Here is a 12513-nt window from a genome sequence, read left to right as displayed (position 1 = left end):
CCCTCAGGGGTAAGGTTTGAGCAGGTTTGCTAACAGCTCCCTTCTACCACCAAGGTTTCTGAAGTGTGGTATTCCTCAGCTTGAGCACAGCCTGTGTGTGCCACCTCACCCCCGACCATGGGGGGTGAGGTGGCATGGGTTTGCAGGGAAAAGAACTGATGCACCTACCCCATATCCCAGACATTTCATTCCTAGGTATTTATGTAAGGGATCTGAAGGCGTGAGGCCGGGACACTCGGGTGGCTCAGTGGTTGAGTGTCTGCCTTTGGCTCAGGGCATGATCCTGGGTCCAGGGATCGAGTCCCACATCAGACTCCCCATGAGGAGCTTCCTTCTCCCTCTGTCTATGTCTTTGCCTCACTCTGTGGGTCTCTCATGAATAAATAAATAATATCTAAAAAATAAAAAAAACGAAAGCCACAGAAGGACTTCTACTAGAATGTTCACTGCAACTTATCCACATTAGCAAAAAAATAGGAAACACTTGCGATGTGTGCCAATAGGAGAATATATATATATATATATATATATATATATATATATATATATGCAAACCTTGGTATATTCATATAATGTGTGATACTTTGCAATAAAAAGGAACAAAATGCTGATATATATTCAACAATGCGGATAAACCTGAAAAATGTTATGCTGAGTAAAAGAAACCTTACACCAAATGAGAACATGCTCCAAAACCTCACTTATTTAAAGTTTTAAAACAAGCCAAATTAACTTGCCAAGAAAACGTATGAAAAGTGGTTCCCTCTCATGAGTGAGGGATAAGGATATACCAAAGGTCATAAAGGCTCTTTGCAGGGGGATGGTCATGTTCCGTATCTTGGTAAGGATTTGGATTAACCAGGGGGAATGCATTTATCAGAACTCATCAGATGATACACTTAGTATTTGTGCATTTCACTATAAAGGTTATCTCAAGAGAAAAAAGGCTGAAAACAAATAATGAATCTAATTAATGATATGTTGGTTGAAGTATTGGAGGGAAGTGAACTGATGTCTGCAACCTTGAGATGTTTCAAACTTGAAAGTGGGTTAGTGGAGTGTATGAACAAACACATGGATAGATGGTTGGGAACCATCTATAAATAAAGTAAGAACAGTATAATGCTAATTTTGAATCTATGTGAAGGTATATTGGTGTTTACATAAAATTCTCCCATGTTTTCTGTACCCAACTTTCTATGATTCGATCCTGGTGAAAAGAGCTTTGGAAAGAAAGGAAAGATTATTTTCCAAGAAATGACACAATAAAAGAAGAATTTTCACCCACCATGACATAATAATTTGAGAAGGCACTGCAGTAATCGTGTTACTGTACTGAGGAGAAATAAGTATCAACCCAGAATTTTTAATCTTGCTAAAAAAATTCTATCAAGGTAAATTTGCAAATATAACACTGGGAGAGTCTGCCAATTAGAGACCACTCACTAGGCGAACCAAAAGAATTAAGTCAGCTAAACAAAAGTGAAGCCAAAAAGAAGAACTAGGAGGAGGGGGCTGTGGGGAAGGAGGAGACGGAGGAGGAGGAAGAAAGCTCTTTCTCATCTTGCAAGATGGCAGGTGACAAATCTGAGATGGCAGAAACGAAGAAGAAACCTGAAGTCAAGAAGGCTGATGCTGGTGGCAAGGTTAAAAAGGGGAGCTTCAAGGCTAAAGCACCAGAAGGGAAGCCCCACTGTAGCCAAAACCCCATCCTCATCAGAGGAAATGACAGATATTCCTGATGTGCTATGTATTCCAGAAAGGCCATGTACAAGAGGAGGTATTCAGCAACTAAATCCAGGGTTGAAAAGAAAGAGAAGTTTCTTGATACTGCCACAAAACCAGAATGATAGTACCCCAGTGGTTAAATTTCACAAAATGCCTAGGTATTACCCTACCAAAGTTGTGCCTTGAAAGCTGTTGAGCAACAGCAGAAAACCTTTCAGTCAGCATGTGAGAAAACTGCAAGCTAGCATCACTCCTGGGACCATTTTGATCATTCTCTCTGGGCACCACAGAGGCAAGGGGGTGGTTTTCCTGAAGGAATTGGGCAGTGGCTTGTTACTTGTGACCAGACCTCTGACCCATAATCAAACTTTTCTGCATTGAACATACCAGAAATTTGTCATTGCCACCTCCACTAAAATTGATATCAGCAGTGTGAAATTCCCAAAACATGTCAGTGAAGCTCACTTCAAAAAGAAGCTGTGTAAACCCAGACACCAGGGAGGTGAGATCTTTGACACAGAGAAGGAGAAATATGAGATTAGAGAATAGCACAACATTGATCAGAAAACTGTGGACTCACAAATTCTGGGAAAAATCAAAACTGTTCCTCAGCCTCAGGGCTACCCCCACTCTGGGTTTTCTTTCACAAATGGAGTTTATTCTCATAAATTAGTGTTACCAAATTTCTTACAAAGAACCTAATTAAATGATTGATCCACAAAAAAAAGAAAGAAGAGTGAGCACATAAAATAATAACACATTTTAAAAAAGATTTTATTTATTTATTTGACAGAGAGAGAGTGTGTGAGGAGCACAAATGGGGGGAATGGCAGAGGGAGAGGGAGCAGCAGGCTCCACACTGAGCGGGGAGCCAGTTGGGGGGCTCAAACCCAAGACCCTGGGATCATGACCTGAGCCCAAAGCACACACTTAACTGACTGAGCCACTCAGGTGTCCCAAAAGATATTTTTAATTTAAGTAAACATCAACTGCAAAAATGGTAATAGTTTCAACATTCATGATGAGAGAATATTAAAAATAAAATGTTACATAACAGTAGTTATGTGATGATGGAATACCAAATATGTATTGAATCCACATGCTCAGACCCTCGATATCATTTGCAATTGAGTCATGGTTAAAAGATGACAGAAATTTCATCTCAAATTTCCAAAACAGCAGAGGAAATGGGGCAGAATATAGGATTCAATCTCAATTCATCAGAAAGCAGGAAGTGAACATAAAAACACAGAAAAAGAATGATAAACAATAATATAGAAGATATAAATCCACATATATCAGGAATTCACAATAAATGCAAATAAACTAAACTATTAAAAGATTAGGATTTTCAGAGAAGATTATAAAAAACTAAGTGTTGTTATAAGAGGCATAAAATACAGCTGTACAAGAAAAGGGTTTAATAAAAAAGGAATAATAAACATTAAAAAAAAACATTAAAAGTTCAAGTAATGGGTTGCCCAGGTGGCTCAGCAGTTTAGTGTCTGCCTTTGGCCTGGGGTGTGATCCCGGAGTCCCAGGATCAAGTTCCATATCAGGCTCCTGCATGGAGCCTGCTTCTCCCTCTGCCTACGTCTCTGCCTCTCTCTCTCTGTGTCTCTCATGAATAAATAAACAAAATCTTAAAAAAATAAGTATAAGTTCAAGTAACAATATTAGCTTCCCAAGAAAGAGATTTTAAGGTAAAAAGTATTATTAAGGATAAGAATAACAGTGTATGATTTAAAAAATCCACTAAGTCATAAGAATCATGAATAGCTTCAAAGTGTTTAAAGTAAAACAAAAGAATAAGGAAGAATTGGCAAATACACAATCATGTGGGAAAACTGAACACATCTTTTTTTTTTTTTTTTTAACCTACGATAGTCACACAGAAAGAGTGAGAGAGGCAGAGACACAGGCAGAGGGAGAAGCAGGCTCCATGCAGGGAGCCCGATGTGGGATTCGATCCCGGGTCTCCAGGATCGCGCCCTGGGCCAAAGGCAGGCGCCAAACCGCTGCGCCACCCAGGGATCCCCCTGAACACATCTTTATGCAATACCAGTACAGCCTACTTTAGAAGATTTAGACAACAAAGTTGTACTTGATAAAGAAGATGTGTATGGAGAGAAGCTAGATCCCAATGTACACTATTTTATTTTATTTTATATTATTTTATTTTATTTTATTATTATTTTTTTAATGTACACTATTTTAAACTGGAATAGAACATTTACAAATATTGGGGCACCTGGGTGGCTTAGTGGTTGGGCGTCTCCCTTTGGCTCAGGTCATAATTCCGGGGTCTGGGGTTTGAGTCCCACATCAGGGTCCCTGCAAGGAGCCTGCTTCTCCCTCTGCCTGTGTCTCTACCTCACTCTCTGTGTCTTTCATGAATAAATAAATAAAATATTTTTTAAAAATTCTTTTAAAAAAAGAACATTTACAAATACCATACATTAGGGTACAAAGGAACTTTCAACAAATTTTGAAGAACTAATGAGGTCCGTTGTTCAGACTGTGTTCCAGATATGCATATTCCATTTCTATTTAACTCAGAGAATACATATATTATTAGAGATGTCAATGTGTCTATAGAAAGTACCCTAGTTTATAACTTCTCTTACAAGTTTTCATGGCCAAGTTTTAAGATCTAATCAATAAGGTAAGAGCAGAATATTGTGAGAGGAGGGGAACTCTAAGAAAGCTTCTCATGAAAGAGATAGGCCTTTAGGGAAGATGTTTTTTGCTCTTCACCTTTTTCCCTCTGTTGGCCTAACACATAGACACATGGCTGAAGCTCCATAGGCACTTTGGACAATGACTTGATCTTGAGAGTGGCTGAACTGAAAGATAGAAGAAGCTTCAAAGTGAAGAGCCTCAAGCAGCCAAAAACAAATTTGAAAAAGAAAAACAAAATGGGAAGTCTTATACTACCAGATTTCAGCTCTTATTATAAAGCTACAGTAGTCAAAATGGTGTAGTATTGGCATGTAGTTAGACATATAGGTAAGTAGAAAAGAAAGTCCAGAATACACCAAACACATAGGGCAACTGACTTAAAACAAAGATGTTGAGGTAATTAACACAATAATTCAATACACAAATGGTCTAGGACATCTAGATATCTGAAAGTGAAAGAAAGAAAGAGAGAGAGAGAGAGAAAGAAAATGAGAGAGAGAAAGAAAGAATGAAAGAATCAATCCTTACCTCACACCATATGCAAAAATTAACTTAAACTGGATCATGGATCTAAATGTAAGAGCTAAAACCGTAAAAGTTCTTAAAGAAAATATAGTATCTTGAGCAAAGATTTCTTAAAAAGAACTGAAAAGTCATAGATTATAAAAAAAATACTGTTAGACTTCAAAATACATTTTGCTCTTTGACACTGCTAAGCAAATGAACAAAGGAGCTATACACTGTATGGTATATAATCAGCAAAGGACTTGTATCCAGAATATATTAATAACTTTACAACTAAAAAATAGACAACCCAATTAAATATGGGTAAAAGATTTGAATAGACACTTAACCAAATAAGATATACGGGTGGCAAATAAATACATAAAAAGATGCTCAGCACCATTACTCATTAAGAAAATGCAAATTAAAACTACGAATTACCATTATGCACCTATGAGGATGGCTAAAATCAAGATTACCAATACCGAGTGTTGGTGAATATGTGAAGTAATGAGAATTTTCATAAATCGCTGGTGGGAGTATAAAAGTGTACAACATAAAAGATACTTTGGCAGATCCTTAAAATGTCAAATGTACTTATGTTCATATGGCCCAGTAGTATCCCTCCTAGGTATTTACCTAAGAAAAATTAAGTCATCTATCCACCCAAAGATTTGTATGCATATGTTCCTAGAAGCTTTATTTGTAATAGTCAAAACCTAGAAACAATTCAACATCTATCAACAGGCAAGTAGATAAACAATCTATGGAATATCCATATAATGGAATACTTCTTGGTGGTAAATATGGAATGAGACACATACCAGCATGGATGTGTCTCAGAAGCTTTATGCTAAATGAAAGGGCTACAGGAAAAATAAGAAGGAAAAATAAATACTGTATGAATTCATTTACACAAAATTCCAGAGAGGATACAACTCTAGTGATAAAAACAGATCAGCAGTTTTCAAGAGCCAGATGGGAAAAGGAACACATGTCCACTGGATGATGGAAATGTTAAATGTGATGATCGTGATGGCATTACATGACAGATCACATTTGTTAAAACTCATCCAGTCATCCCTTAATAGGCTATTGCCTAGAATTATATCTCAATAAAGCTGAGAAGAAAAGTAAAAATGTGCAAGATCTACAGAAAGAAAACTAAAACGTTAAAGAACATAAAAGGTGATCTGAATAAATGTGTGGTTCATTCTCCTTCAATTCTACCCAAATCAATCAGCAAGTTCAATATATTTTCAATCAGAGTCTCAATAGAATTGGGGAGGTATTGGGGGGAAATCTTGACTGCTTCTAAAACTCATCCACAATGAGTGAGCCAGGATTATTGAACCTTGGAAATCTCTTTCTTTTCTGAGGCTCCTTCCTGTAATTTTTACTCTTTTCCTTGCAAAAGAAAATATAATGAGTACAAATAGCAAAATATGCTTGAGAGCTTTGTATTAAACCAATTTGCTACTGCATTAGAAATAAACAGACCAGTGTTACAGAGTAGAGTACAGGCACAGATCCACGCATACAGGGAAACGCACATAAAAAGGGCATTTCAAATGATGAAGAAAAGAACATTGGGGTTATTTCTTGAAATTCCTGTCTCACATCATACACTAAAAGGTGAATTATAGATTGATTTAAACACTAAAAAGTATTAAGTACTTCAAATATTCTGGAAGCAAATAAAATATTTTTAATATTTTGAGGTGGGAAATATCCTTGTAAATTTTTAATATAACCTAGAAACCATAAAGGAAAAGCCTGATGGATTTTACTACTTAAAATTTTCCAACTTCCTTGGGACAAAAGATACTACAAACCAAAAAGAATAGCATCAAATGAAACAAAATAATAACATAGATTGGCAAAATTTAATATTTATATCAATAGTCCTATGCTTGTTAAGCAGGGTTTAAAAAAAAAAAGGATGGCAAGACTGTATCACTGGCAAGGCACATGTACCAGGAATTTTTAGGAGAAAAAACAAACAACCAATAACTTAGAAATTCTCAACCACAACAAAAATGCAAGCAATGCAAATTAAAACAGGAATGAAATAAATTTTTTTACAGGCAAAATGTTGAATGTTTGTAATGTCTTGTGCATGATATATTGATTTAAAGAAAATGTAATAATATGAATAGATTTGTTTAGATTTATGATAAAATTCTAAGTGTGTTAATTCATGCATAGAAAAAATTTGGGAGGATACATATGAAAGCTTACAAAGATCATATATTTTCTTTTTTTAAGATTAATTAATTTACTATTAGAAAGAGAGAGAGCACACATGAGCACACGTGCACATGCGCATGGAGGGAGGGGCAGAGGGAGAGGGAGGGAGAAACCCAAGCCGACTTCAAGCTAAGCGAGCAGCCCAACCCGAGGCTCAGTCCCACAACCCTCAGATCACTGCCCAAGTTGAAACCAAGAGTCACACACTCAAGAACTACACCACCCAGGCCCCCCAACAAATACCATATATTAAAAAAAAAACATAAAGATAAGAGCATTTTGAAAAAAATATAAATTACTATTTTAAAGGATGTAATATAACCATATAAAGGTGAAATATTCCTTTTTTAATTTTTTGGTCTTATGAAAAGTATTAGTTCTCTATTGCTGCTGTAATAAATTGCCCTAAACTTCACGGCTTAAAACAACACAAAGTTATTATCTTACAGTTTGAAGGTCTGAAATCTGACACAAGTCTCATGGGGCTAAAATCAAGGTGTCCACAGGGCTTTGTTCCTTACTGGAGGCGACAGGGGATAACCCATTTCTTTACGTTTTTCAACCTCTGAAGCCTGCCCCCATTTCTTGGATCATGGCCCCCTGCCTTCATCTTCAAACCAGTCACACTGCACTGCTCTGATCATTAACCATCACATATCCCTTTCTCCACAGGAGGAGAGGGTTTCTGATTTTAAAGACCCATATGACTTGATTGGGGCCATCCACATAATCCAGGACAATCCCCCCATTTCAAGACCCTTAGCTTAATTACACCCTCAAAGTCTCTTGCCATGTGAAGTAAATTGGTTACAGGTTCCAGAGATTGGGACATGGATGTCCTTGTTTCTGTTGATAGAAGATTCTTAGGGATCATAGCACTCTCGTGTATGTCATGAGGATCTCCTCCGTTAGATAGACTCTTCCGTGGATCTTTCCTATACAATCATGGATGTTCTTGTTTTTTGTTTTTTGTTTTTTGTTTTTTTCTGCTGACATGGCCAAGCTAATGTGTGTGTCACAAACGTAATCCCTTCAAAGAACCTTTTCCTTATGACTAAATACTCTGAGCGTTCACTACTTCTGGTGCATTAGCAGAAAGTTGTACGGCCATACTCTTGGTTGTCACTACAGGCCACACTTTCCCGGCAGTGAAGCTTCTAATATTAGCATCTTTTACAGCTTGGAAAGGCTGAGAATTTCTCACATCATCAAGTCCTGATTCCTTTTGCAAAGCAGTTCTTCCTTTGATTTACCTCTTTCCCCTTACATTTTACTATGAGCAACAAAATGAATCCAGTTGCACCTTTATCACTTTCCCTAGAAACCTCCTTAGCTATATATCCAGAAAGTTCAGCTTTCCGCATTATTGGCAGGACAGAATTTTGCTAAGCTTTCTGCCACTATATACTAAGGATTCCCTTCTCTCTAGTTTTCAAAAACACGTTCCTTATTTCCTTCAGAGCCCTTACCAGTGACACCTTGAACTTCCATATTTCTACTAAGTCTTCATCATGATTTGCATATGCTCTAAGACAAATAGGTTTTCTCTACCATGTTCTTTTTTTTTCTCTACCATATTCTGCACTTCTAAGCCTTCTCTAGTAGAGTCTTTGGCCCCATATTTCTAACAAATTGCTCAAGTCAATCTAGACATTTTCTATTATTCCACTTAAAATTCTTCCCTCTGCCCATTACCCAATTCCAAAACTATTTCCACATTTTAGGAATGCATTACAGCTGCACTCCACCTTCAAAGTCTGCATTCCTCTTCTATTGCTGCCATAACAAATGACTAGAAATTTCGTGGCTTAAAGCAACATAAATTAACTATCTCACAGTTATGTTGGGTAGAAGTCTGACAAGGGTCTCTCTGAGCTAGAATCAAGGTTCCAGTAGGCCTTCATCCTTTTCTGGAGGCTGTGGAGTAGAATACAGTTCCCTGACTTTCCCAGCTCCCAGAGGTCATCATATTCCTGGTTCCTTTTCTCCATGTTCCTCCTCCTCCAGCCAATAATACGGCATCTCTCTGTGACTACCTTCCACAGCCACTCCCACTCTTCCCACAGCCGGGAGCAGCTCTCCACATTTCCAAGCCTGCTCCATTATATTGGGTGTACCCAGCTAATCCAGAATAATCTTCCCTTCCAACATCCCTACTTAATTAGTTCTGTAAAATCTCTTTTGCCATGTTAAGATAATAGAGAATACAAATTCCAGAGATTAACATATAGACATCTTTGGGCAGACATCATATTATTATCATTTATTATTGTAAATAGTAACAATGTAATGCTAGCATTAAAAATTCCTATTTAGTATCAAAAGCAAGTAAAATCTTATGCACTCTTACTTCTCTTCCTCTTGAGTTTTCCCGAAGAAGAGTTGTTTCCAAGATCTGCAGTATCTGGAGAATAACAGGTGAGGGTGAGGAAATCAATAAATAAAAGTTAAGACATTTTAGGATTATTCATACTGCAGAAGACTTGGATTTATAAAGACGTTTGGGTCATTGTTTTTCTTCTCTTCTTTCTGAAAGGACTAAAAACGTACTGAATTGAGAAGTAGGAGTCCAGAAAGGACCCTGGGTCTTCCTTTGTTTCTCAACGGTGCTTGGAAAAACACTCTGAAATACCCATGTACTCAGTTTACTCAGGGATATTTGTTTAGGTCTTAAGATTTTTGTGAGGATTAAATAAAATCTTACATGCAAACATTTATAGGAAATCACTAGATAAGCCAGTGACATGCTAGAGGGCATCCATCAAAAACATGTGCTTTCTTCCTGACAAGCAAGTGGCATGACTAGCTGTCTTTTGAGATTTTTCAAAGGTTGTGACAAAATGACACTGTTATCTAGCAGAAGTAAGCTTGGCTTTCTTGGGCTCCACAGAAGATTGGGTGTGAGAGAGATAGAAATCACTGGGTAAATACAAGTCTTTGTTATTAGTAGACTAATGTAGTAAACAAGATACTGCCATCTTTAAAAGCATGTTTCTACTACATCACTCATGTGTAATCAGCAGGGCCCATCCTGTTAAACATGACTTTAAGATGGTCTCTTGGCTCTCTACTTTTCCCAAATGGGTCAGGTCAAGCAAAGTAGAGAGCAGATACTGGAATGGACCAGACCACCTGCCATCACCCTGCTCATAGAGTCACCCTCATCCCATTTCCCTCCGGTAGCCTCACCCATCGTGTCACATGCTTGGCTACTTGCAGTACTTGCTTCTGGACCTTCTGGCACATACTTTGAGGAGCACATAACACAGGAACACTTCTCATTTCCATATGCTGGTAGCTCAGCTTCTGGGCCAAAAATGTAAAGTATGAAGACTTTCATTTAGCTAGGGATCCCCTTTTCTGTGCCTTTCTTGATCTCCTTTTCTCTGCTTCCTCCTCTGAAATCTTCCATTGACCCTCCTTATCTCTGGCCCCTCCTTTAAGTCTTTTTCTCTTTATCAGTCTTTCTTTTCTTTCTTTCTTTCTTTCTTTCTTTCTTTCTTTCTTTCTTTCTTTCTTTCTTTCTTTCTTTCTTTCAGATTTTATTTGAGAGAGAGATAGAATGAGAGAGAGCACAGGCAGTGGGGAGGGACAGTAGGAAAAGTAGACTCCCTGCTGAGCAGGGAGCCCCAGGTGGGCTCCATCCCAGGACTCCAGGATTATGACCTGAGCTTAAGGCAGATGCTTAACTGACCGAGCCACCTAGGAGCCCCCAGCCTCTGTTTCTGTTTTTATTATTCTTTAAGTCATAATCATCTGTCCCTCATAGGGTAGCAGGCTGGAAGTAATATTCTGAGCAAAACTGAACTGCCTTTTGAGAGAAGACTACACCTGCTCCAATAATCACAACCGAGATCTGACAAAGCCATGCTTTTGCTCTTTTGTACCTCATCTTGCTTTTTCTACACCTACTTTTCTACCTGTAACCCTAAGAATAAAATAAAAAGATCTTATCCTTCTAGGAAACCCAACTGTTCTTTGAAAATTATAAAAAACAATTACCAGAACGGGTTTTAAAGTCATCCCAATTAGGCCATCACTACTTACATCACTAACCACATCTAAAGCCAGCCAATCAAAGACAGAGTTACGCTTCTGAAAATCAGCCAATGAGCAACAGCCACACTCCAGAAAGCCTGTGTCTCTGATTAAATGATAACCTAGTTATAGACACTCCCGGGTTCTGAAAGTGTACAGTTCCTGAACTACAGGCTTTCTAAAACTCTACGTAAAAACAATTTCCTTTTTAAAAGAAACTATGTCCTATAAGTACTGTACCTCCTCCCACCATGCACTTAGCTTAGCAAGCAATAAATCCCTCTTTTAGCTTCAGAAATGGCATGATGGTCTATCCCTCCAAAAATGGAGGTCCCACCAAGCCATCTTGAAGATTCTTTTTTTTTTTTTAAGATTTTATTTATTGACAGAGAGAGATCACAAGCAGGGGAAGCAGCAAACAGAGTAAGAGGGAGAAGCATGCTTCCCAGTGAGCAGGGAGCCCTGGGTGGACTCTGTCCCAGGATCCTGGCATCATGACCTGAGCTAAGGCAGACACTTAATGCCCTGAGCCACCCAAGTGCCCCAATCTTAAAGACCCTTGTCTAGGAATGTCCTGTGGAATCCTTGGGCCAACAGGTATAAATCCACAGCCTTTTGTGCCCAATTCAGATTGTCTTTCTGATTAATCCATCTCAACAACAAGTTGAGCTCTGGCTTGTGTAATTGAGTTCCTATTTATGAGTTAATCTTATTTATAAAAGATGTATATGCAATTAGATACAAAGTAGTCAGACATCTTGGTTTGGAGGTACAGCATTTAGCAAATATTCTGTTAGTATTTTTTATTCTTCCACTGCTTCATTTACTCTTACATTTTTCAAAGTCTTGTCTTATGTGTGTTTGTTTGCTCCTTATTTTCTTGTGCCTCTTGAATGTTAGAAGAAAGTAATCCAAAGCATATAGATGGAGGCAGAGACCTGATAAGTCCTCTATACAAAACTAATTAATGGAAGTGGACCCGTTGGGCAGTAGCTAATTTGTGCAAAGATATTTGGTCACCCTTGGTCTTAAGTCCCTTCTCAAACCCTCTTGTCAATTTTTGAGAGAAAATCATTTGTTTATCACAAAATCTGAGGTCAACTATTATCATGTAATCAATCATATGTTCCCATTGTAGTCTCTACTCCATGGAGGAACCCAATACTCCATTCACTTGCAGGACACCATTCACACTAAGGACTGCATGTGGTGGCCTTGTTCCTATTTGTCATGCACATATCTTGGCCAAAGCTACAGTCTCCCACTGACAGGACTCAGCTTCCTCTTTGTACTCTCAGAATGATTCTTGCA

The 12513-nt window shown here is 38.0% G+C and overlaps 1 protein-coding gene, 1 long non-coding RNA gene and 1 pseudogene across 23 annotated transcripts in view; 2 read left to right on the top strand and 1 right to left on the bottom strand.

The window, feature by feature from the left end:
• SP140 (SP140 nuclear body protein) overlaps positions 1 to 12513 on the bottom strand; it is a 68020-nt gene that overhangs the window by 19304 nt on the left and 36203 nt on the right. For 18 of the 20 annotated variants that reach the window (XM_077869137.1, XM_077869141.1, XM_077869142.1 and 15 more), the window contains 2 exons: positions 10354 to 10470; positions 9515 to 9568 (listed from right to left, as the gene is read on the bottom strand). In XM_077869137.1, coding sequence (XP_077725263.1) covers positions 9515 to 9568; positions 10354 to 10470 — 171 coding nt within the window. The remainder of the gene's footprint in view (positions 1 to 9514; positions 9569 to 10353; positions 10471 to 12513) is intronic. The other 2 variants (XM_077869139.1, XM_077869140.1) reach the window with 1 other exon arrangement.
• The window catches only part of LOC144296167 (uncharacterized), a 50570-nt gene that overhangs the window by 9930 nt on the left and 28127 nt on the right, over positions 1 to 12513 (top strand). Inside the window, exon 1 of one of the 3 annotated variants that reach the window (XR_013363323.1) lies at positions 9529 to 9582. The exons of the other annotated variants lie outside the window; for them this stretch is intronic. This is a non-coding gene — a long non-coding RNA (uncharacterized LOC144296167). Of the gene's footprint in view, positions 1 to 9528; positions 9583 to 12513 lie in introns of those variants that run through there. 3 annotated transcript variants of the gene reach the window in all.
• LOC144296164 (large ribosomal subunit protein eL6 pseudogene) lies at positions 1572 to 2513 on the top strand (annotated as a pseudogene).

Source organism: Canis aureus, chromosome 24 (genome assembly GCF_053574225.1).
Source record: "Canis aureus isolate CA01 chromosome 24, VMU_Caureus_v.1.0, whole genome shotgun sequence".
Lineage (NCBI taxonomy): Eukaryota > Metazoa > Chordata > Mammalia > Carnivora > Canidae > Canis > Canis aureus.
The sequence above is the reverse complement of the archived record's forward strand: the minus strand, read 5'-3'. Positions and strand labels throughout refer to the sequence as shown.